A 26,211-nucleotide genomic window follows, 5' to 3' on the forward strand; every position below is an offset into this window, starting at 1 on the left:
CTGAAAAAACGAATTAGATGTTATTGTACACAAGCTAAAAGTAATGATTTTTTGTTTAGGTTAGGCTAAACGGTATCTATTTCTAGTCGCATATTTTTATGAAAAAGGGATTTTCATTGCCGAAGCCTTCAACGAGTGGGTGGACGAGGAAAATTACTGCGTCATAATTTACATAAAAGAGTACTCAACCGAGTTTTGTATTAGTTTATTTATAGTTCCTTTCAGCACGGTTTCCGACGCCATATTGTTTGAGTAGAAGTGTAGGAAAGAGATACGTTTTTCGTAATATTTCCATTCTGAGGTTACCCTGCGGAGCAAAGTCTCCTTTACCTTCCCCCGAGTGAGAGAAAGGAAAGAGTCTTCTTTCCTTCTCTCACTCGGGGGAAGGTAAAGGAGACTCTGCGCGCAGGTATTCTGAGGTAAATTTTCGAGACCAAACTTTTTCTGTAGATGGAAAATCTTCTGTTCAATAATGTTTTGTGTGGTGTTTTTGAGCCGATGGAGCCACCATAGAACACTGCTTCTCAGAGAGACGGAGGCTTGCTTTGGGGTTTGCGACCAAGACTCGTTTATGCTGGTTCAATTTGACCGTAAAAAAATTTTCGAACCGAATCCACTGACTTTCTTCTGTCTTACAATGACTAAATCCAAATAGTCTTCTACTCTATTCAAAGTATCCAATGTGCCCAGCACATTTGACACGTTTTCCCGTGTCAAAACTTGTTAAGATTTGATGCTGATTTTTCGTAAGGCTCAACCGCAATACTTGGAAATAGATATGTGAAAACTTCGAGGCAATCCAATCAATGGTGATGTTTCTACAAGCGCGATGTCTTATATGCTTCAAATTTGAATCGAATTTTCAAGCGGCGTCATAGCTTTTTTTCTGCCAAGGACTTTCCATCCAAATTTATACACAGACTGCATTAGTACTAGATGATAAGATTCTGAAAACTTCAGAAAAATCGTACCTGAGGATGAGTAGAAAAAAGCCAAAAACTAAAAATAGCACTGTTAGATTTTCGGCCATAATAGACTAAACACTTAAAAAAATAAAATGCACTGTTAGAATCTAGGATAATCCAAGCACATTATATGAAAATCCAGTTAAATTGACGCATTAGTTTTGCGAAGGGAGCGAGTATAAAATTGTCCAAAATTCGCTCTGAAATAGTTTGTTTCCACCGTAAGAGTATTCAACTTCTAGCTCACTCGAAAATAAAGGTTTTCTCTTTAGAAAATGTCGATAAATTTCAAAATATCAATTAACAACGAAAGAAAATCATAAAGAGTAAAGCAATTCTGAGATTTCTGTCTTACTCAAATTGGATCTAGTTAGAACAAGCCGCATGGCGATAGACCTTCTACGACATTATTTCGTATGCGGAAATAAGCAAGATGGTTTTGACGGACTGCTGAAAATTGGAGCTGAAAAAGGATTTTTTCGATTATGGAATTATGGTATAAGCGCTTCCCAAAAATTGCTTTCGTTTTACATTAGTAGCTTTATCGCTGTCTTTTGAAACTTCGCAACTTAGATTTGATTTGATTTTTGATTGACTCCGACGAAGGACTAACGTCCGAAACGTCAGTTCCTATTTTCACTACGGTGTATAACTTATCAATCTACGATAACTTAGATTCTACTTCTTCTTTAGATTCTTAGCGACTCAGATAAACCGTCCCAACCAGTTAACCTCGGTCTACCCTGCCACCAGGGTCGTGTTTGATTTCGAAAACATCAACAAAAAACTGTATTTTTTGTGAACCTAGTTCTGGTAAGATTGTGTGAAGACTAGTACTGGCTAGTCAAAATATAGTATCCTCAAATTATTTTAATTACCTTCGTTGTTTTGAGTTTTCTTTCTGGAATTTTAACAATTGATGACTTCTTATTTACTTGGTGAGTTAATCAACCGTTTACATCTGAATAGCTAATAAATGCTTAATTATCAAGAGTAGAACGCGGGTTACTTAGCGATGTTAGTCATTTTGCTTCGTGTCTTTCGAGTACGAAGGATCGCTCATCTCAGTTTCGCCATGACATGGCTTACTGTAGTACTGTTGTTATGTGCAATATGCTACAGCAAATGTATTGAACACAATGACCTCATGAACAAGCATGATGAATTCCTGTTTAGTGGTTTTCCTGGGTCCATTTTATTCTTTCCAATCCACACCAAAGACATCCAGCAACAAACCACTCAAGTTCCTAATAACATGGAGTGTGTCTTTGCATGCCTTGAAGTTCCTTGGTGTCAATCGATGAATTTTCAAACCACAGCCCAGAATAATGGACTTCACGTATGTGAGCTGTTATCAACCGATAAACATACTCACCCGAAGAACATGACACGAAACGACATATTTACTCATTTCAGCATGAAGGTAAGTCCACTTCTAACCGAACGTACAAATAACTCCTTTAAAGTACGAAAAGATCAGTGATATTTTTTGGTGAGGTAAAAAATGTCAGGCATTTTAGGAATTTCTGTGAGTGTTTTCAATTCTCGAAAACTCAGGTTTTCAAAATTTTTATCGCTAAGTTTTTGATAATTTATTCTTTATTTGTTCTTCACTTTTCACCTACGCGGCCTAAGCATTTGGAACTGCTTTTTATTTTACCTCTTGTACGCGGGCGGTCCGGAAATATGTCGAGCGTTTCCAAGGAAACCGCAGCGCATGTTGGAATTACAAATTTTTAAAAACTATCGTTTCAAGGCAGAGATTTCTCATCAATTTTCGTATAGCTTTTTTGAAAGGAAAACATGAAAGAAAGTTAGGGGTGAAAAAAAGAAACGTTCAGGACAAAAGTATTTCTCTTCAGTTTTCGTATAACTTGTTTGACAGCCCTAGACATAGCAATGTGTTAAGAAAAAAATCAAGAAAGAACTATGTTAAGTCAAATATGACTTAACTTTATTTGGTCTCGGTAAAAATATAAATACAATTTGTAATGATAAAAGCCGAGTATAATTTTAAATACTAGTAAGTTTGAATTATGTTAAGAAAAAAAAACAAAGTTCAAAAATAGAGAAATTAAGACTGTAAGACTGACTAAGACTTAACAAAATTGTATTGTAAAATTATTATTTTTTCAATAAGATAAACACCGCCCTTTTAAATAGTAACAGAGAAAGTATTGCTAGACGAATTGCTAAGGAGAAAAGAAAAGAAATCACAGATTCCGCAAAGAAGTTGATAGTATAAACTCACAAATTCATTTTTTTTTTTATATATACACTTTATTGCAGAAACGTTGCAACATAAAAATAAAAACTTACAAAATAACAAATAGGAATTGATTATTAATAGGAATTGATTACATCATCTCATAACTAAATGCTTTCATAAACTCGCGGCCTTGTGTGTTGTTTTTACTTGAGTCATTAATAATAGATTTCAGCGTCAAAAACAGTCTAAATATGGCAAACTATAGTTCCAAAAGACCGATTTCGTAAGGAAAGGTGGTGCCTAGGTATATCTTAATTTTAATTTTTTCTAAATATATACACCTAATTGCAGAAACGTTTGTCACATAAAAATAAAAAAGTTACAAAATATCAAATAGGAATTGCTAAAGCTATTGTAGGGTTTATCGCGTGATATAATTTGCCACACGATGTCATACTCGATGTTAAAGCCAGCAAGTAGACTAATAAATCTCACAAATTAAAATAAGTAGGCAAGTCTTGGACAGAGTCAACGCCAAAGTTAGTGCGGCAACTGAAATCGAACAGTGGAAAATTATCTCACCCGCTATAAAATAACACAACAGATTGAAAACAAAGAAAAAGCATATTTTTTCATCTGCTTTGAAATAGTGGAGTTTTATCCGTCTATCAGCGAGGAGCTCCTGAAAACTTCGTATTCTACTTTACTAAACATTAAGAGGGTAAGCCCAAAGTACTATTTCATCGTACTAACCTTGATGGCAGATGATGACGCGGAAAGCATTGCTCGTTTGTTTTCAAAATTATTCGAGGGGTTCTCCTGAACATACTGAATCGAATTGGAAGCATTGTTCGCTTGTTCTACTGATTACTTTCGAGGGATTTTTCTTATTAATTAATTGTTAATGTACTAATCTCACTATCTGAAGGACATGAACGAATTGAATCTCCCGTCATGAGCCATTTCTATGGATAAAATGCAGCCGTTGAGCGTCTAGGTTTAAGTACTTATAAACACGTATCGCCGTTTAAAAAATATTTTGATTTAAGGTGGAACCAAACTAATTCAGAGCGAATTTTGGACAATTTTATTCTCGCTCCCTTCGCAAAACTAGTGCTCTGAATTAGTTTGGTTCCACCTTAAAATGGTTAGAGTTTATACTATGAAGCCTCTTATTTTGGATGCTTCTTACAGCCATGAAGAGTCCATTAGGGTCCAATGCTTTACTTGTACTAAGTAAAATGCAGAGCAGTATTTGCATTTCCGATTAATTTAAAGCTGAGCTGAGCCGTCTATGTTTTTAAAACAGTAAACAAATGATGATAATTACTGATCTTATCAAAATCCATTGTTTTCAGTCTGCATTATCCCAACGAATGCATAGAGGAAAATCAGACATATTTAGTTCCTTCATTATTGGCTTTGTTTCTATGATAAACAAGCTAGAAAGAAAACAGTTGGATTTTGATAAGAACAATAATTATACTAGATAATCACTTCGGCACGCAGCATTCGTAGGTATAATGCAGGCAGCTTCGGGCTACGCCCTCAGCTGCCTGCATTATACCTACGAATGCTGCGTGCCTCAGTAATTATCTATTAATTAGCGGCGATGTTAGCTCGCCATATTTTAATTCATGCACTAAAACATTCTCTTAAAGTGCTCAGCAGTAAATATGTTTAATTCTTTCTAAGAAGAACGTTTTATTGACAGCAATTCAAGTAATAATATAGGTATTATCGTCGTGTGCGGGTTAACGAAGTACGTCATAGGTTTCCGAACACACGACTGCTTAGAAATTTTGGTTCTCCTCACTTAGAAAAAAAAATTAAGTGAAGACACCAAGAATCGAACTCGGTACCTTCGGCACCAAAGAACTACTACAATGCCAACCCCAACCCTAACCCTAAACCTAAACCTAACCCCTAGACCACGAAGTGAATTCGGTTGGGTGGTCTCATTTTTTAGTCATATTTAAACGATGTATCATCAGCGCGTGCACATAAATATTTATTATAGTTTAATTTATGCTATCGTAGGGTACGATTACTAGCCGATTACTTGAAATTTGAATTTGAATAGAATTCCCCTGACAATTCCCGTACACGACGATACAACCATAAATAAGATAAAAAGCAATACTTGCATTGGGATCGAAAAGTTTTAATTAACGACAAAAATTATTATTGTTGCTGCAAAGGAGTTTGCAAAACGAATTTTGGACCCGTAAAACTGAAACGATGCCCTATGATTACAATAGGCAATTGGCATCGAGCTCAAAGCAATTCAAAGTGATCACATGGTACATAATCCATAAATCTCAGTTGAGAGGGTGGCAACGCCCACTTTGGGCCTACCCTCTTAATTTTTAGTAAAAAGGAAATACAACAGAAACTGGTCTCCCTGTTTTAATGACGTATTTGCGGTTTTTCACAATAACATATAGCGGGCTCATTAGAAAGACAAAGATGGCGGTTAGAATCGAAGAAAACTGTTAAAGGAGGTCAAACGACCATTTAATTCATGTTCATTCATCGAAGACTAACGTAGCAATCAATAAAACACGGATAGACAGACCTAAGTGAGTAATTATTCGGTCTACTAACAAGCATTTTCCCCGTCACAATATAGGTCTAGCAAAAGATATAATTTATGCCTGACGAAATTTTTTTAAATTCTTTTTTCAACTCCATCGCTGCACTTCTGACAAAAGAAACGTATCTTGTAGGAATAGTAACAATTAGTTATAGTTAGAAAGTACCTATGTTAATTCGCAGCGATTCTTTCTTCCTTCCTTCCTTCCTTCCTTCCTTCCTTTCATACATTCATTCATTCATTCAACACCAGCATTTATATATTTTTACTCGTGCAGAACTAAAAATATCAATATTAGTTAAGTATTTATCCATAATTCCTTTTTTAATAGAGTCCTTGTGAACCACAACCTTGTGTCAATGGTGGCACCTGCAGCCTTCAGAATAACAGGCAGGAATATCGCTGTCAATGTACGAAACATTTCGGCGGAAAAATGTGCCTAAATGGTGAGTTTATTAAATCCACTTTGAAATCATTTTTTCAATAATTTTATAAACCAGTCACATCACACAGTACACGAGTATTCTTTGTTTGCACGTAACGTCATAACCGTCATTTTTGAAGACAATCAACGCACGTTATATGTGACTACCGAAATCAAAATCAGCACCGTCCCTGAAATGCTATTCGTAAATTCAACCTAAGCCAAAAACCCAACGCGCAAAATACAACTGATTTGTGCCAAGTGGTGTGTGGTGCGCAAATCGATGTTTTCATCATCATTTTGAAGCAATTCTTAACATCATGCCAAGAAGAACTAACTAGAAGATGCATGCATGCACCCCTGACTAAAAATCCTGACATTGAATCTTCGTTGGAGCTGAGTGGATAAGAATCGATGAGAAGCGTTTTTTACTTATATACGTTTGATAAACTGATTTTTCTATTGGCATAATCGATTTATTCAGAAACGGCTTTGCTTAACCCCCATTTTCCATTATTGGTTTCATTATTCAAATGAGGACTTTATTATTCCTTCTTTCATGTTCTAAAAATCTGTTTATTTAATTAATAATTTACTTATTTATTTATTTATTTATTTATTTATTTATTTATTTATTTATTTATTATTCACCTACGGGTGAATATAGCGCGTACGCGCACACTCGTTTGTCGATTTGTGGCGCTTGCACAAACAAACGAAATAACTAATAGAGTGACCACAGTAAATCCGTGAAACTTTAGTACTACTAAATAGCACAATTTCATGCAAATTCCATTGTTTTCTATTGTTTAATTAACACTATTTTGTACTATTTAGTAATTAGTGTTTCACGGATTAATTGTTTGCACTCTAACATTTGAAATAAAGTAACAAAACACTCTCCATTATTTATTAAATTCACTTGTGTTAAAAATACTAAAACAATTATGGAAGACTCGCGTCTGGTTAAATATCCCCCGATTGTTATGTGTGTGTGTGTGTGTGTGTGTGTGTGTGTGTGTGTGTGTTCACACAGCGTTCTTCAATTCTGTAAAGGGGAAAAATATTACTAAGGAGAAATAATCTAGAAAAAGAAACTTATTTGTTAAACCTTCTGTAAATAACAAATGTAAGTGTAAGGAAACCTCTTTATTTTAATGACATGCCAATAGACAACTTGTCATTGGCCAATGGTAAGTCATTCACACATTAGAACTGAGTGCTCGTACTTTTTCCTAAAGTCAACACCGGTCTCAAGCTCTTACGTCATACTTGAACTAACTGGTCTAATCTAGTTTGACCTAGTACGAACCAGTTATGTGACGTATTGCGTGAGCTTAGCCCTTAAATACGAGCTCACTCAGAGTTCAGTTCAGTTGGCAGAACAGTGCAGCAAGAGCAGAGTTGAAAGCCGAGCTAGAAGCAGAACAGAGATTATCTAATTGAGTTCATTGTAAAGTACTACAAGCAACAGAAAATAAAGCAAAAGGAAGCAACTAAAGAACGACCCGAAGCTTTGTGTCCGTTGGGAAAGTATCACTCCCCCACTTTCCCCTTCTTGACAATTGTCAATTGATAAAAAAACAACGATAAGTATTAATAACAACTTCTCCCTTTATCTCTCTCTTTAGGTAATCCTGAATATTGCGATTTTGAAATCGACATGTGCCTGTGGACTAGCGACCCACGAAATACCTACAGGTGGTACCGCAAGAAAGGATCCACCTCCACTTCATCAACTGGTCCCACTGGTGATGTAACAGTACCTTTGAACAAAGCAGGTTAGAACTGATACCGAAGCTACCATAGATTACGAAAGTCGTGATGGCTATCAGTTGGACGACTGAAAAGTTATAATCTCATATTTGTCTCTGAATAAAGTCAATCTTCTTCAGAGCTAGTTGTGGAACGAAAAGAAATTACGGACTTTCGCATAGCGAATTTTGCAGTTCAATTTCGCCAGAGCTTAAAAGAGCTTCGAGAACTATGCAAGCGAACGATGTAATCTATAATGTATGCGCGCAGAGGATCGTGGTTTGACTCGGATTTGGGATTCATTAACTGAGACACAGCCTGACTAAGTGGAAACTAAGGGTAAAAAAAGTTTTTTTATTTCAAATTTCCGACCGAACTACCCTAGCTTAAATTAGTTTTTATATTACATATGCCTTAGCATTGGATATATCTTAAATACATTAATATTATAAATTAGTATTGAAAAACCCCTTGGGGAATACTTAATAAAGTATGTATGTTTATGTACATTATTAAAGGCAAATACTCTTTATTGTTAGGTTTTTACGTCTACGCTGAGGCTTCAATTGTAGCGGTAAACAAGAGAACAGAGCTTCGCAGTCCGGTATTTACCGCTAATTCTGGACGATGTCTTCAGTTTGCATACCACATGTATGGATCAGACATGGGATCATTGAATGTCTATATAATAGATGTGCACACAGGAACAAAGAATATGACTTTTACGCAAAGCAGTAACCAGGGACGGAAGTGGTATAGAGCAAGTGCAAATGTTACAAGCCCTAATGATTATAAGGTATTTTAAGAATAAGTGAATTGTGTTTCTTTAAGAATATTTCAGTCATTTTTCTCGCAAAAACCCATAACCTTTTGTTTGTTAGTCATTAACGCTCTGAAACTAATTGTAAAGAATAAGGTCTACACGATTTTTAATCCCGGTCACTTTGGACTAAAGCTGTTTTAGGCCCCGTCCACACGTATCCGGAAATTTTTGTGTCCGCAAATTATTTTTTGCGGATACCAAGATGTTTGCGTCCACACGCAGTGTATTCGAATCGTCTTCACCTTCCACGCGTATCCGTTTTCGTAAAATTTGCGGATGCGGACACGTGTGGACGCAACCCGTATCCGTAAAAAAGATTGCGGATACAAAAATTTGCGGATACGTGTGGACGGGGTTTTGTAAACTAAGTGGTAATTGATTCCGAAAGAGCTAAAGTTCAACAAATGATATACATTTAAGATTATAAAACACTCATTAGGTATTCCTTCAACTAAATATTTCGATCGTTATAAGAATAGTTCCAAGTACCTCCACGTATACTAACATTTTATTTGATTGACGGACGTGTATTTGCCCAATTTTAATTGATAAATAATCCACTGCACGATTGCTTCAAGCATTGCGCTTCCTTTCATCTATACTGATCTACTGCGTCCCACCTGTTTGCGTATGTTTACTTGTAAAAATCAATTTTTAGTTAAAATATCATGTATTCTTAACATCTTACAAACAGGTTGTGTTTGAAGTCATTAGGGGAACAAACGCTTATAGTGACGTAGCACTGGATGATATATTCCTTCAAGATGGCGAGTGCACTGGTTAAGGACCAACAAGTACAACCCATACACATCCGTCAGTGCACGGCTGCTTCACGTCCCTGGACCGCCGCCCGTCCCAATAGACCCTTTTCGAGTTCCAAATTATCGCTGTGTTTCTTGATTATAGACTCATTTACACAGGGTTAGCCTCGAGTTTGTGCAGAATATTCACGTGTTCCAGTCAAGGTCCGTCGAGTTTCAAAATGTTTGTATTGTCGAAGTTGTGCATTCTTTACTTTTCTGTTGGTATTCGTGAATATTTAAACACTGATATGAGGCTAACCCTGTGCAAATGAGTCTGTAATCAAGGAACACAGCGGTAATTTGGAATTCGAAACTAGTCTATTCTCGTCCCCCAACCCCTGCACTGCATATACTCTGCTGCAAGTGACCTTACCCACAACAGCTGATTATCATTATTAGATATTTATGTACTGGGGTGTGTATACATGAGATACCCTACTACGCGTGACCTTACTCACACCACGTGATTATATATCATTATTAGATATCTATGCACAGGGGTGTGCATGCATGATATACCCTACTACGCGTGACCCTACTCGCACAAGGTGATTATATATCATTATTAGATATCTATGCACAGGGGTGTGTATACATGATATACCCTACTACACGTGACCTTACTCACACCACGTGATTATCATCATTAGATATCTATGCACTGGGGTGTATATACATGATATATCCTACTACACGTGACCTTACTCACACCACGTGATTATCATTATTAGATATCTATGCACTGGGGTGTATATACATGATATACCCTACTACACGTGACCTTAATCACACCACGTGATTATCATTATTAGATGTCTATACACTGGGGTGTGTATACATGATTGTGAAATTCATGAATACATTTAACGAGGACCTAAGCCAATACGGCTCTAGAAATAAGGTCACATGAATATTATGTAAACCCAATAAGCCTTTTCATAGTTTAAGAATCGATTCCACTGCGCATGCGATTTTATCCCGAATTTCTCACCTTCTTTTGTCTAAACCTTTTGTTCTTATTTAAACAAAAGAAGATGAGAAATTCGGGATAAAATCGCATGCACAGTGGAATCGATTCTTAAACTATGAAAAGGCTTATACAAACCTTACAATGAAAATGATAATTAGATATAACCACTGGTGGATGTATACTGTTCTGATACAGCACAATAGGTTGTATCTAATTAGCATATGAATTCAAAATGTCTCAAAAGATTTATGAATTATTCACGGAATTTCACAAGTTGTTTACAACATTCGAGTCTGTGTCCTATCGGCCATACAATCACTCGCCTCCGACTCGTGATCGTATACAGTCCTTTGACTAAACGTTGTCGTTGATCGGATCATCCCTACGCGCCTAGACCGAAAAGGATAACGGGTAAATTAACGAGAACATTGCGTCATCCAAACTGCTCGCCAGCGTAAATCTTCGCCGTATACTCGAGGCATGGTTTTAGCAAATTAATGGGATCAAAAACAGCGAGCTCAAGACGTGTTAGATAACATATGCTGTTCGGTCTAGGCGCGTAGGGATGTAGCCGATCAAACGACAACGTTTAGTCAAAGGACTGTAGTCGATACAACACGGCCGCTCATACTGTATATATTACTTAAATACACTTATTGGATTCAACTGAGCCCATCATGGCAGAATATTTTAAGTCAAGACAAATATCTGCCATAATGGGCGAGGATGCCATAATGGGCGAATCCTATATGTGTTTTCTTATATCGAACAAATATTTATTTTCAATAACAAGAACACTGTAGTTCCAAAACAATTATTTTATTTGCAGTCCAATAGGTTGCTGCCCAATATCGCAAAATAATGGATTGCCACGTGGGATTGAAAGATTATTTGTGAGATATAATAAACCCTACTACACGTGACCTTACTTGTACAAGGTGGCAAAACACAACACACTAGAATAAAATATTTATCTATTTCATATATTAACAGTTTACACTTAACAAAGAATTCATTTAACATTAAGTCTTTGTGTCGGCCCAACGTGCCACAGGCATACGGAGGATAATGATGAACGAATGATGGGGTTCACTTGAAGTCTTTACCTGTCTCGTTGGAAATGTTCATCAACTGTTTTGAATGAATTTTTTTCTGAATGACAGCACATTAGGTCGGTGTTAGATCACTTTCTTATCAACATAGAAGTTCTTAATAGCGTTTTCAAGTTGTGACGTATTTCCGGGTTCAACTACTCACAAAAACTGCTAAATAAAACGGGAAAATTATGTTCTCAATGATTTAACATGAACCTGTTATCGCACCTGTAACAATTTGAACTTTGGATAACAAATCCTATTATTAAGAGATAATAACAAAAATCTCAGTTATAGAACTTTTTCCTCGATTTGAACCCGGAAGTCGGTTTTTCATTAGACTGACATCACAATAAAAAGCTCTATTGTGATAGAGTTGATATCGCTTTACTTTATAAGATAATGTAGTAGGAATAATAAAAAATACTTAACAAAAAGAAGGTCGCCATATCCTTTCTCTATCCCCGTATCCCTGTTATGTAATACTATTGATACCTTCTTAAGAGCTAGAGCTACAGCTAAGAATGTCATTTCCAACTACTTCATAATACGTGTACGATCGTTTAGTAACAAGTCTCTTGAGAGTGACGGTAAGAAAAGCCCATCCCATTATAAAAAACCCAACGGCACTACCAACGATAAATGCTCTGTGACGACGAGACATGCGTTCTTCATCTGTCATCTTTTGATAAAAATGAAAAAAAGTAGTCGTCATGATTAATGTCATTTCTAAATCAACCGATCTCAGAATGATTTTCCAGGTAACGGACACGAATTATTATTTTTTTCGAGGGGGGAGGGGCTTTATAAATGTCATCCCATTTTCGATCCATTTTTTCTTTTTCTTATTAGAGTCGGAGGCTTGAAAAATTAAAAAAGTAGAAAACGCGCGTGTTGTGCACGGTTTTAAAGCACGCGGAGGTTGGCAGAACGCAAGAGAAATGCGGGTCGATCTCAACAAACAAACGCCATTAACCAAACAGAAAGTGAGATTCGTAACAGGTATAGGCATAAAAAGAATAGTAAACTGGTATATTGTATACTGGTATATTGTGTACTGTTCAAAAATGAAAATAGTACGTTAACATTGTATGCATAGTTACCATCAAGGTCGTTACGTCATCGGAGTTGGATGCCAAAAAGTGCGCAAAGCATGCTGGATCTGTTACGTCTTCAGAATTACAGGGCACTAAAAAATCAGACAAATGCAGAGTATGCAGAGTAAAATATATATTAACGCCTTTAACATTACATAGTAAATCCAATTCAGACTATATGCTTGCATGGAGCGTAACGTTTTGTAACGTGCATTTGGCGTGTATCGAGTAAACTTTACATACAGTCAGTCAATAGACCGTTTTCTCAAGGTTGCGTGCGCATCCAACTTGACGGGCCACAAAACTGAAAAACGCAAATTCGGTAAAATTGAGAAGACAGTTTTATATTTAAAGAGGAGAATAATCGATTTTATGAATTCTTATCGTAAAAAAATTCATAGCAATGCATGATAATACTCGTGTTCTGGTATCGTGGCCCGTCAAGTTCCTTAAATTTGGATGCACACGCAACCTTGAGAAAGCGGTCAAATCAAAAAACAATTGTTTTCGACTGGCTGAGCCTATCGCGACTCGAATAAAGAGAGTATATGATTAGAAATCACTGAAGTGACTTATCTGCTATGAATTAGTTGTTTGCACTGACTAATATGATAATAATAATGCGAAAGGAAAACAAAGGTCAATATGACTTTTATTTAGTTACAAAAAGTTCCAAAATTTCGAAAATATTTAGGCATTAAAAGAGCATCTCCTTCAAGGCTGGCCGCTCGCCAGCAAAGGTTTATTCTGTAAACCCCGAGGCATATCTAATCAGATACTGTAGTCCACCGTTTATGTGATTCCTACTCATAGCTCCTTTCGTTCTAGTCACGTGGGCCTGAACCGGAGGAATGAAGTCTCTTCTACTCTAGCTGATCTCCGCCAATAACTTTTTAAGTCAATTTCTTTACACAAAGCCTCCAACGCTGAAGTAAAAAGACGTGGTGAACAGGTAGAACAGAAATTGTAGTTTGATTAGGGCTTTGTAAACAGTGTTAGTTGAATATTTTTATTATGTTTCAAGTACTGAAAGGGTTTGAAATTTTTGCTGAAACCAAAACTCAAGATATCTACAGCAATTCACAAAAAACACCAGTTCACAACAACATAATTTCACAACAATTCGCTACAAAATACAACAAAAACACAATCACTGCAAGTGCAACAGCGAAGGGGGGGACTGTCTTGAAAAGTGGGTAGGGGGACTCGACGGACGGTTTCGAAAATGACCCTAAAAGGTACGTATAAATTAACTGAGATGCTGATTTCAGACCCTAAAAGGTACGACCACATTTAAGGTGGCTGGACCCCTCACGCTTGGCCGCTACCTTCCACGTTTGGAACGCTGGTGCACGAAAACGTGTTTTATCTGATTGTAAATCTTTTTTGCACATAAGTCACATAAAGATTGAATTAATGGTTGATGCAGTTTTTAATCAGATCGGACGCCATAGTGATAAACTTTAAAGGAGATAAAATATGCTCGAGATAAGTCACACAATTTTTATTTGAGGCATGTTCGCCGATTCTATTCAATCACTCTGACAAAGTACAGTATGACAAACGTCCCACGTTTGAATAAAAAAAACAACTGCTTATTACAATACTTTGGGAGTAAATCGGAAAGCAGCCAAGAGAGATGAGACCGTGCATGAAGCGAAAGAATTTGATGTTTAAATCATTAGCAAACAATAGAATTCCCAGAGCATCAAATCGTTGGGAAACGATCAATGTTTTCTGTATTTCTCGTTCGCTTTAGATCGCTTCAAATGAGTTCAATAGTCTTGCAATTTTGTGTAATATTAGTTTAAGTTCTGATTTGTATCCTTGCTTAGTTTTGAGACAAACTATCGACGAATTTTAGAATGATGGAAGATCTTGTATATAAGATTGACTAGAACACTGCGATGAAAAGTGCGCATCAAATGTTTAACCCGTCTTCTGCACTATACGTTTTCAAAAATTTGCATAAGTCGATTACCTTCAAAATGTTCCTCTTAAGACTAGATACAGAGTAAAACTAAATGAGCAATGACTTTTGTGAATATATAACTTTGAAATATTAATTTTGGCCGCATCAAATTCATTGTTTAGTTTTGAAGTAAATTATGCGCTATATTTAAAGAATCTCAAATATCTCATAATTAGCTAGATAGATTTTTTCAAAAATCCCTACAAATGAAGACATATAGTATATAATTATGTGGTACGAAGCATTTTAGTGTTGAACACTCTGCAAGGCTAAAATTGTTCTCTAAACGAAAACAAATATTTCATCATAATCACGTGTTATGACGTCCGATCTGATTAAAAACTGCATCAAACATTAATTCAATCTTTATGTGGCTTATGTGCAAAAAAGATTTGCAATCGGATAAAACGCGTTTACACACCAGCGTCCCAAGCGTGGAAGGTAGCGGCCAAGCGTGAGGGGGTCCAGCAAGCCACCTTAAAATGGCAACGTTTCCAACCATTAGATTCTTGTATGACGTTTGATATTTTTCAAAACGAACAAATCTGACCCTAAAAGGTACAGAGTCAGCCTGGAGTCAGCCGGAGACCCTAAAAGGTACGTGAGGTCTCATTTTCGACCCTAAAAGGTCCGTCGAACCCCCCTACCCCACTTTTCAAGAGAGTCCCCCCCCCTCCCCAGGAGCAACATCAGCCACAGCAGCAGCAGCACACTCGATTGTTCAGTTGAAATAAAGGAAGAACGACTCGTTAGTTCGAAAATATAGAGCCAATTAGAAATATCACTGCCCGCATGATGCTGAAAAAATCATAATGACTCAATAGTATTTTTACACAAGTAAATATAATAAATCTGGCGCGCTAATTGGTCACAATTTACGTCTAATGCTGTCATATTCACCTACAGGTGAATTTAACGCGCACGCGCACGCTTGTTTGTCGATTTGTGTCGCTTGCTGAAATTAATTAAATTAGAAAAAAAAAAAAAAAAAAAATCTCTCTCTTCGTTATTTACTTGTGTTAAAAACAATAAACAATTATTTGCCTCAGGCGTATTAGTGAGTATCGGGGAAAATTTACCGAGACGCGAGTCTTCCCCGATGTAATATTGTTAAATATAATTTAACTCGAAGGTAAGTCATTTGAGAATATAGCACAAAAAGTCATAAGCAGGCTATTGCGACAGTTTGTTAAGTAATACCTGGCTCGTAGTAACAGTAGTAAATCCTTGTATTATACAAGTCTTCTTTTACTCCATAAGGTGCTACCGAACTGTGTTTGTTGTGATTGGTTCGATCTTCATCATCAAAGAACAGGTACTCAATAGATGCCTGTATGACGAAGACAAATTATATCAATACCTATGCCTACTAGCACTCTAAGGGTATATGTTGAGGACGATATAGGATATCAAACCTTCGTAAATAGGCATTCCCAGCTCGAGACTGAGGAAAAAACTTATTAGAATAGGTATGGCAATGCATTGTGGAATTTTTTTAGGAGATGGCATCATTCCAAGATTACGTCAAGTTGGTTCCCTATAACAGCCCCAAAATGCTTTGTTCTTCCTACTCGATCCAACTTGTAATAAAACTAAAACGGCTAAAAGAGCATTTTGGCTTGGACGTTTTTAAATCTCAGCGAGCAGATACGTGATTGTTCGTGACTCAATCAAACAATCTAGGTTTCAAGGGAATGGCAGGTGGTCTAAAATAAAAAGTCGATAAACATTAACGAATGATAGATTGCGTCTGTTGTAATTTAACGCCTGCAATCAAGCCATCATAAGCATAGCATACGAAAACAGTGTGCATTGGTATCGTCTTACCTCAAAACCATGGACTTTCTGACATTCTTTGGATTGGAATGCAATAAGAAAAAACGGTTGCCCAAAAGGCAATAACATGGAGATGGACGTGTCTCCTCTACTGTCACAGCAGTAATATATCAGTGTATTCGTATTGTAAATCCCATCAGGCAATGCGCCACCATATGAATTTGTGTCGCCTAAGGAAGTGTTTTCGTCATCCCAGTAAACCCACCCTGTAAATGAAATACGCAGATTATTAAAAACACAAAATCTGCAAAAAGTCAATTCGTATAAGTTTTTGCCAGGCTTCTTTAAACCAAATTAAATCAATAGTCACTAAGACCAGTTATGCGATCAAATACTACTGACATACCAGGGGATCATATTTCTCTACTGACTTCCAATACTCACTACACACACATTATGGCTTAGTCCATGACTATTCCCAGTCAAATAATTGGCACGTGACTAATTATTGCTTTTTTTACAAACACATTATTTATTATATTTATTTCTGAATTAACTTTATATTAGGTATTATTATATAGTTAGGAAAGTAAGCAAGCACTGATTGGTCGAAAACTGTGCTTTATTAGTGAACGGAGGAATCTCGCACCCAGAGCCTGCGTTTCTTCTGGCCTGCGGTGAAGAACGAAGGTTCTGGCATAATCTATATTTTGAGACAAAAAGATATAACTAGCTAAAAACTAGTGTGAGCTGCGTCGGTGTTTCTAATGAAACAGTAATGATGAAAAGGTAAATTATACACCGTGAAAAGATGAAAAAACTTACTGACGTTTCGGACGCTAGTCCTTCGTCGGAGTAAAAGAGAAAGAAGTGGTAGAAAGGAGTGTATATATGATAGAATAAGACAAAAGAAACCAATGAGAGCAAGGTAGGCAAGGAAACAAAAACAAACAATCAAAAGACAAAAGAAAAGGTTAGTTGAAAATAAAGCGTTCATTAATCCCGTTGGGACTAAGAGTGCCCAATAGGTGAATAAGCCGCATTTCTTTGGTCTTGCGACAATCATTATTGCCGTTAAGCAAAGAAAGACCGAAAACAATGAAGTCAGAAAGAGAATGGTTAGCTAGATTAAAATGGCGGGAAACTGGTTTGGTGGGATCGTTATTGCGAATATCATAAAGATGATTGCAAATGCGATCACCAAGACGGCGGCCAGTCTCGCCCACATACAAAAGATTACAGCGGGTACATTTAATACAATATACAACATTAGAAGTGGTACAAACAAAATGGTCAGTGATTTTAACAGTTGATTTAGGACCGACAACAGAAGTGTGAGAGACTATGTGAGGACAAGTATAACAACGTTTACGAGAACAGCGAAAAGTACCAGGTTCTTTGTTAGAGGGAAGAACTCCCTTGACCAAGAAAGAACGGAGATTACGATCACGTTTATAGGAAAAGAGAGGGCGGTTGTTGAAAATAGCAGAAGTGCGAGTATCAGAGTCAAGCAGAGAAAAGTTGCGGTTAACAATGGGTTTAATGGAAATGTTAATAGGATGATACGTAAGAGTGAAAGGAATGCGGTCATTAGAGGGACGAGTGTGAGGAGTGAGAGCGGTGGTACGATCAATAGTAGAAACTTTACGAATGGCGCGATCAATAACATGAGCAGGATAATTACGCTTAAGGAAGAAGGAACGCATCTCAGAACATTTAACAGAAAAATCAAGATCATCACTACACAAACGACGAAGACGAAGAAATTGCGAGAACGGAATAGCGTTAAGAGTGTGCTTAGGATGAGAAGACGAGTAGAGTAAATAAGAATGAGAGTCAGTAGGTTTGTAATGGACACTAGTGCTAAGACGGTCGTCATTAACACTAAGCAAGATGTCAAGGAAAGTGACTGATGTTTCACTAACCTCCCACGTAAAGTCTAAGGCAGGGTGAAAAGAGTTAACAAAAGAGATGAAAGAATCTAAGTCATTACGCGAACAAGAAGTAGCACCAATACAATCATCAATATACCGTCCAAAAAACTCAGGTTTAGGTCCAGTATATTGTTGAAAAACAAGGTTTTCGATATAACCAACAAACAAATTGGCATAACTAGGGCCCATCTTAGTACCCATAGCAACACCGTTTATCTGCCGATAATACCGATCACCGAAAGAAAAACAATTAAGAGTAAGAACAAGTTCAGCTAAGCGTAACAAAGTGGGAGTGCTGGGCTCGAGGACAGGACGAAGATCGAAAAAATGCTGAAGAGCACGAAGGCCCTCATCATTAGGAATAACAGTATACAAAGATTTGACATCCATAGTAAACAAAAGCTTAGAAGAGTTATCAGGAAAGCGAAAATCGTTAAAAATACTAAGAGCGTGATTAGTATCCTTAATATAAGTAGGTAAAGACTGAACAATAGGCAGCATGAGAGAATCTAGATAGCTAGAGATGAGTTCGGTAGGACAACTACAAGCAGAAACAATAGGACGGCCAGGGTTGTTAGCTTTGTGAATCTTAGGAAGAAAATAGACGTGAGAAGTACGAGGAGTAATAACAAAAAGGTTTTTAGCAGTGGAGGGTAAAGAGCCATCAGAAATGAAAGAGTTAACAGTGTCTTTAACTAATTTTTGATTGTCAGGGGTAAGATCCTTATCCACTTCACAATAAAAATTAGTATCAGAGAGTTGACGTATAGCTTCCTGTTTATACAGGTCAGAACGCCAGACAACAACTGCACCGCCTTTGTCAGCGGGCTTAATAACAATGTCAGAACGATTGCGTAATTGACGTAAAGCCGACCACTCGTCCTTAGAAAGATTAGAATAACTGAGTTTACGGTTAAGATTGAGATTAGAAATATCACGGCGACACTTATTGACAAAAAGATCAAGAGAAGAAAATTGTCCCTCGGGAGGGACCCAGTTAGACTTACGAGGACAAAGGCGCTCAAAGACATCACGTTCACAGTTAGAGTTAGAAGAGTCGGAGAAAAAAGCTTTAAGGCGAGTACGGCGAAAAAAAGATTCAGAGTCTTTCTTGACCTGAAATTCATCAGATTTCTTAGCAAGAGGAACGAAGTTCAAACCCTTGCTAAGAACTGAAACTTCAGAATCAGAAAGAGGTAAATCTTCGGGAATGGTGACAACGGAATGACTGAAGACATTGTGATTGCTATGTTCAACATGTGTAAAAGGATCAAAACCAACAAGAGACACAAACTTATTACGCTTAGTAATGATGAGGGCCTTCGTGCTCTTCAGCATTTTTTCGATCTTCGTCCTGTCCTCGAGCCCAGCACTCCCACTTTGTTACGCTTAGCTGAACTTGTTCTTACTCTTAATTGTTTTTCTTTCGGTGATCGGTATTATCGGCAGATAAACGGTGTTGCTATGGGTACTAAGATGGGCCCTAGTTATGCCAATTTGTTTGTTGGTTATATCGAAAACCTTGTTTTTCAACAATATACTGGACCTAAACCTGAGTTTTTTGGACGGTATATTGATGATTGTATTGGTGCTACTTCTTGTTCGCGTAATGACTTAGATTCTTTCATCTCTTTTGTTAACTCTTTTCACCCTGCCTTAGACTTTACGTGGGAGGTTAGTGAAACATCAGTCACTTTCCTTGACATCTTGCTTAGTGTTAATGACGACCGTCTTAGCACTAGTGTCCATTACAAACCTACTGACTCTCATTCTTATTTACTCTACTCGTCTTCTCATCCTAAGCACACTCTTAACGCTATTCCGTTCTCGCAATTTCTTCGTCTTCGTCGTTTGTGTAGTGATGATCTTGATTTTTCTGTTAAATGTTCTGAGATGCGTTCCTTCTTCCTTAAGCGTAATTATCCTGCTCATGTTATTGATCGCGCCATTCGTAAAGTTTCTACTATTGATCGTACCACCGCTCTCACTCCTCACACTCGTCCCTCTAATGACCGCATTCCTTTCACTCTTACGTATCATCCTATTAACATTTCCATTAAACCCATTGTTAACCGCAACTTTTCTCTGCTTGACTCTGATACTCGCACTTCTGCTATTTTCAACAACCGCCCTCTCTTTTCCTATAAACGTGATCGTAATCTCCGTTCTTTCTTGGTCAAGGGAGTTCTTCCCTCTAACAAAGAACCTGGTACTTTTCGCTGTTCTCGTAAACGTTGTTATACTTGTCCTCACATAGTCTCTCACACTTCTGTTGTCGGTCCTAAATCAACTGTTAAAATCACTGACCATTTTGTTTGTACCACTTCTAATGTTGTATATTGTATTAAATGTACCCGCTGTAATCTTTTGTATGTGGGCGAGACTGGCCGCCGTCTTGGTGATCGCATTTGCAATCATCTTTATGATATTCGCAATAACGATCCCACCAAACCAGTTTCCCGCCATTTTAATCTAGCTAACCATTCTCTTTCTGACTTCATTGTTTTCGGTCTTTCTTTGCTTAACGGCAATAATGATTGTCGCAAGACCAAAGAAATGCGGCTTATTCACCTATTGGGCACTCTTAGTCCCAACGGGATTAATGAACGCTTTATTTTCAACTAACCTTTTCTTTTGTCTTTTGATTGTTTGTTTTTGTTTCCTTGCCTACCTTGCTCTCATTGGTTTCTTTTGTCTTATTCTATCATATATACACTCCTTTCTACCACTTCTTTCTCTTTTACTCCGACGAAGGACTAGCGTCCGAAACGTCAGTAAGTTTTTTCATCTTTTCACGGTGTATAATTTACCTTTTCATCATTACTCATTTATATTTTGAGACCACGATTTCTTGGATTTCTGGTATAAGAGCGCATGCGTTCAAAAACTTGCCAAAAATAAAAATATGTTTCTGATTTGTAATTTTTATTTTGATCGGAACACAGAACTCTGTTTTAAAGCATGATTTTCATTGATTATATTTCACTTCCGAAAAATCGAACACGCGCAAAATAATGGATTATGCCAAAGCCGTTGTTCTTCGCCGCAGGGCAGAAGAAACGCAGGCTCTGGGTACGATAGTGAACGGAGCACAATGCTGACGTCATCCGCGCGCGCAAAGTTCAGCTAGATCCTGCGACCTTCGTTTTCCTTTTTCTTTTTTCCTTTGCGTAAATAAATTAATTACCGAAATAAAATTATTAACTAAATATAAAAACTCCAATAAAACAGCATTTTTTCGTCCGTGCTCCGTTTATCATAAAGCACTTAGGAAGTGCTGTAAGAACTCAAGAAGTGTGAGAAGCATTCATTTTTACGTCGCTTCCTGCGTGCTTAATTTATTACTGAACGGAGCACGAAAAAAGCTGTCTTATTTGTGTCAAGTGTTGTTTTGTAGGTTGGTTTTATAATGGTTAAATTAATGTGTCTTCAACCAAAAATGATTTATTCCGAGGTTTCGGGCATTGGCTCCCATTAGCTGTTTTATTTGTTGGATTCAGTGCTTTGCTTTGCGAGCTTGTTGTCATTGATGCGCTCACAAGGGCCGGATCCAGGATTTTCAATAGTAACAACATAATTGGCGATACAAACTAACAAACAAAAAAAAGAATCTCTAGCTTCTAATTAGGGAGTTCTTAATCATCCTTTAGGGGGTTAAGGGGGTTGGAGATAAAATCGAGGTGATATAATTGCGGGGTTCTTAGTTCTCAATTCAAAGTGGTTCCGTCGTGGTTTAGGACGTCCAACCTCCCACCCCCATCCCCCCCGAATCTCCATGCCCTTTTATTTCCCCCCCCACAAACACTTGTGCATTGCAAAATATAAAATCCACGTACCTTCCTGTAATCCCTCGGGACATTTGTCATCTTTTTTATATATACAATATTTTCCCATAGGCCATGGTCTTGTAGGCTCAGTTTCTCTACCATGGCTAGGGACTTCTTTACTTTTGGTTTGATCATCTAAGTGCATACAAAACTCTTGCCTTATACCACGACTGTTAACTTTACCAGACAAATGGCTGGAGTTCGATTTTGAATTTAGATTGCGAAAGTTCTCGGTGTCATGGTAACGATATCCTTGTTGCCAACTGTTACCAGGGCAGCCAGCCAGTGGTTTGGGAAGGCCGTACGAGCCCCCTGGCCATGTATTGTAGTTGATGGGAATTTGACTGACAGGTAAACCTTTGGAAAGAAAAAACCTCGATTATAGCTGCAATTGATTTGCAAGAAGGTCCGAGTTTATTGTCGATTGTTTTTGAATTATAGGAAAAAAGATTTTATTCTTTGGATGATAACCAATTCCGATTCTAATATTTACCTTGCAAATACAATGAGTTCTTTTTTACTGGAATATCTCCTAAACGTCCAAGCATGACTGTGTCACGCAATCTACCCAGGCCTGTCACGGAATGGTTTCTCAGATGTAATTTGAATTCTGCTGCTAAGTTACCTTCAAGTACGGACTTTTTGGTTGTGTGGTCTTCCCTGTATAGTCATAAAAATACGTATGTGTTGGCGAAATCTAACCCTTTCTTGTATTAGCAACGTTTTTTACATGCTATTATTAGTAGAATAAGAAAAGAACCAAGCAGGCCTTTGGCCACCCTCAGCTATTTTACATAAAAATGTGTTCGTTATCGATAGCAAACGAAAAACATCCGCCCTTAGTTTCCTTCGAGCCCAAAGTCAATACGACGCCTGAGCTCTGCGGATCAGTGTCTCGGGGGATGGCAATCAACAATATTGAATTTTGTTTAAATTCCACCTAATGTCGGGCAAGGTCTTTAACCACGAAATGAAATATCCGGACCAAGAAATATCGAGCAGCAACCCTTTGATAATTGAGGCTTATTACAGGTAATCACACAGGTTTTAGTTTAATTTGGAATTACATTTGCACGAGTGTGTTTTCAAAGGCAGTGAGTGTCAAAATCGCATTTCCGTGCTTGCAACTTTTTATCATGGGCAGGGGATTGAATTCCATCATAAATTAGGCATCATGTCACAAAGAAGTTGAGCTGGGTCTTCCTCGTTTGGTATGCTGCCTGGGAACTTTTTACCAGACAAGCGATTTTACTCCACTTTATGCAATTACAACTGGTATAAACTGGTGAACATTCATATGATATCATATGAATACATGCAATATATCAGAAACACACTAAAAACTATGAAAGCAATTCAACAACTGACTTGCCTTAGTTGAGTAACAGTCATATTTTCAAACATCGGGTCGTCTTCAAAATGATTCATAATCTGACAAATAATTAATTTGTTTATTCCTGATTAGAAGCTTCGGAAGAACAGTTGGGAATATATAACAACATATATAGTTACCTCTGTACATATACAGCTATTTCAAATATATTGGCGAACATGGAAGGTTTTATTGAACTCCGAGTCCGAAATGCGCTATGGGTGACGCAACAATATAATTTTCCCCCTAAACTTTGTCTGCACATATTTTCTTCGGTGCTGACATATTAAAGCGGCACTTGATTATTTTAGCAAAGTTTCAGCTCCAATGAAAGAGTTTTGATTTTGGAGCGATTTTCGTCCAAGTGCCACTTCAACACATACAGTCAATTCAAAAAATGTTGTCGTCGAACAACTCAAGCCTACGCAACTGGACCGAAAGGAACTCTGGGTAGCAATCATTGAAGCCGAGTTGACTCCATATTAATTTTATCTGACTAGTTATGCCTGGTTTACAGCACGAACCTTCGTAGGCGAGCGGGAAGTGTTGAAGGAGACGTTTTTTAATGCCTTCATATTTTCGGAATTGTGAACTGAATCATAACTACTTTGTTTTTCTTTCCCTAAACCCAAAGACATGCATTTGATGGATTGTTTCTCGCCAGTATTGTCTTTATTACTATTCTCACTGAATAAATTATCACCAAGCAGTATAAATTAAGTCAACACACATGACTCATTGCATAACGTCGTTTGGACCTTCGAAGTACGAATTTTTCTCGCTGTCCCCACCACCGCCACCAGCCAGAGGCCAACATTCTATTGCTCTACGCATGCTGATGAAACACAGACGGGACTTATGCTGACGGCTGGTATTGTGGGAAAACGTTTAGGTTGGTTGTATTCTATTTGTTTCGTTTTGCCGGTGCAAAGAAAATTTCAAAGATATCGTTTGTACTGAGAGTTCACGTGGCGCAAGGAGCGGCAGCAGGAGGTGGGGTTCAAAACCCTGAACAGCAAGCGCCGGGAGCAGTAGTTCCACCGGTTAGCGAGCAGCAGGTAATTTTGCTGCAGTTCTTTTATCTGGGAGGGTTTGTTATTCCCTTGTGTTGGCGCTATTTTTTGCCTGCCAGTTTATCTGGACCTCTTGGTTTTGTTAATGCACGCTACTACCATTTTATACGTTATTATATGGTATTTTTTGGCGCAGTTATAGTTTTACTCGAGTAGTTTCCCTTCAGATTTGCATCCAAGGCATGCTACTACTATTTTATGCGTTATTACATGGTATTTTTGGGCGCAGTGATAGTTTTACTCAAGTAGTTTACCCTTCAGATTTGCAATAATTTCTACCCTCGTCACACTTGGTTGGTTTGGTTCTTTGTTCACGTCTTGTTGTTCTTTAGCGCCCTTGCTTTCATCGGTTTTAGCCTTTTATGTAGGTTACACTTTTTTGCCCTGGGGAGTCTTTTGGTGTACGGACCTGCTTCAGCGTTTTTATTTTACGCGGTCCTAGTGCTTTTGTGTGATATTTATCTTCGTAGTTTGTGCAGTTGCTTGGGGCTATTATTCCGGTTACTTATTTCTTAAAGTAAGTTTTATATCGGCCTAAAGAACCGCGAATATGCCGCGTAATTAATTTGAGTTAGTTTGGCCTGGAGAGCCAATATTAGTAGAGTTAGCGGCCTGGAGAGCCGCGAGTATGTCACGTAATTAATCTGAGTTAGATTGGCCTGGGGAGCCAATACGAGTAGGACTAGCGGCCTGGAGAGCCACGAGTTTGTCGCGTAATAATTTGAGTTAGATTGGCCTGGAGAGCCAATATGAGTAGAGCTAACGGCCTGGAGAGCCGCGAGTATGTCGCGTAATAATTTGAGTTAGATTGGCCTGGGGAGCCAATACGAGTAGGGCTAGCGGCCTGGAGAGCCACGAGTATGTCGCGTAATATTTTGAGTTAGATTGGACTGGAGAACCAATGCTACCTGGAGAGCCGCGAGCAGGGGTGTTTTGTATCCAATACTTGTGTTGTACTGTAGTACGTTAAGGGCTCGGAGAGCCACGGGAGCGTAACCCCCTTTTCGGCACGCGTGGTTGGGCAGCCATGGTTGTACACTGCGTTTTTTAGAACTAGGCCGGAAATTGGTCTCGTAGTTTAAGAGTACTGACTTAATCCCTCTCTGCGTATTCTTACAGCCTGCAGATCGCTTAGAGTTGTTAGAACAGAAGGTTAAGGCTCTGGTAGGAGAAAAAGTCGTCGAGTCCTGCGAGAACGCCTTGGTCGCACTAAGGAGACACCTTAATAGGCCGGCGTCGCTGTTTGACCGTTACGAAGCTGTTGAGCTGTTGGAAACCCTGGTTTCCTGGTTCCCTGAAACCCTGTCATTTATGGGAAAAATTTCTTTCTCCCCTTTCTCGCTGTTCATCATCTGAGATTATCTTGTCGCGTCCTCCGTTGGCCCTGGGGGGGCCTTCTCAGTGCTCTAATTCCGGACCTAGTTCAGAGCCTGGGGCCAACAGAGGGTCGGGTTTTTCTGGGTTACCTAGTCGCGCTCACCCTTGTTTGGTTTTGGTTGCGTTCTAGGTAAATGGTTCCCC

General features: G+C 38.0%; 3 protein-coding genes across 3 annotated transcripts; 1 reads left to right on the forward strand and 2 right to left on the reverse strand.

The window, feature by feature from the left end:
* Window positions 1-2,005: 2,005 nt before the first annotated feature.
* LOC116289726 (MAM domain-containing protein 2-like) lies at window positions 2,006-10,576 on the forward strand. Its single transcript, XM_031696668.2, has 5 exons — window positions 2,006-2,388; window positions 6,102-6,216; window positions 7,826-7,975; window positions 8,489-8,745; window positions 9,467-10,576. The coding sequence occupies exons 1-5, from the start codon at window positions 2,041-2,043 to the stop codon at window positions 9,554-9,556; spliced, it is 960 nt and encodes a 319-aa protein (XP_031552528.2). The 5' UTR covers window positions 2,006-2,040; the 3' UTR covers window positions 9,557-10,576.
* Window positions 10,577-11,354: 778 nt separating this feature from the next.
* LOC116289715 (uncharacterized) lies at window positions 11,355-22,892 on the reverse strand. Its single transcript, XM_031696660.2, has 6 exons — window positions 22,739-22,892; window positions 22,255-22,602; window positions 16,536-16,750; window positions 15,909-16,038; window positions 12,743-12,828; window positions 11,355-12,321 (listed from the first exon to the last, which is right to left on the reverse strand). The coding sequence occupies exons 1-6, from the start codon at window positions 22,791-22,793 to the stop codon at window positions 12,139-12,141; spliced, it is 1,017 nt and encodes a 338-aa protein (XP_031552520.2). The 5' UTR covers window positions 22,794-22,892; the 3' UTR covers window positions 11,355-12,138.
* On the reverse strand, window positions 17,208-19,717 carry LOC148910519 (uncharacterized). Its single transcript, XM_089031244.1, has one exon. It carries the CDS (start codon window positions 18,917-18,919, stop codon window positions 17,459-17,461), a length of 1,461 nt encoding a protein of 486 aa, XP_088887370.1. The 5' UTR covers window positions 18,920-19,717; the 3' UTR covers window positions 17,208-17,458.
* Window positions 22,893-26,211: the final 3,319 nt, after the last annotated feature.

The sequence above is a fragment of the Actinia tenebrosa genome, unplaced genomic scaffold (assembly GCF_029948245.1).
Source record: "Actinia tenebrosa isolate PJP-AT-01 unplaced genomic scaffold, QUT_ActTen_1.0 PGA_scaffold16__25_contigs__length_10494907, whole genome shotgun sequence".
Taxonomy (NCBI): domain Eukaryota; kingdom Metazoa; phylum Cnidaria; class Anthozoa; order Actiniaria; family Actiniidae; genus Actinia; species Actinia tenebrosa.

Bases quoted from the DNA above. Each gene is read 5' to 3' on its own strand.
- LOC116289715 (XM_031696660.2), bottom strand. From the start codon at position 22,793: ATGCTTGGACGTTTAGGAGATATTCCAGTAAAAAAGAACTCATTGTAT. The intron at 22,603-22,738 runs GTAAATATTAGA...TTCTTTCCAAAG, and splicing joins GAACTCATTGTATTTGCAAG to GTTTACCTGTCAGTCAAATT. The intron at 16,751-22,254 runs GTACGTGGATTT...TTTCATTTACAG, and splicing joins TCCCGAGGGATTACAGGAAG to GGTGGGTTTACTGGGATGAC.
- LOC116289726 (XM_031696668.2), top strand. From the start codon at position 2,041: ATGACATGGCTTACTGTAGTACTGTTGTTATGTGCAATATGCTACAGC. The intron at 6,217-7,825 runs GTGAGTTTATTA...CTCTCTCTTTAG, and splicing joins CGGAAAAATGTGCCTAAATG to GTAATCCTGAATATTGCGAT. The intron at 7,976-8,488 runs GTTAGAACTGAT...CTTTATTGTTAG, and splicing joins AGTACCTTTGAACAAAGCAG to GTTTTTACGTCTACGCTGAG.
- LOC148910519 (XM_089031244.1), bottom strand. From the start codon at position 18,919: ATGCTGCCTATTGTTCAGTCTTTACCTACTTATATTAAGGATACTAAT.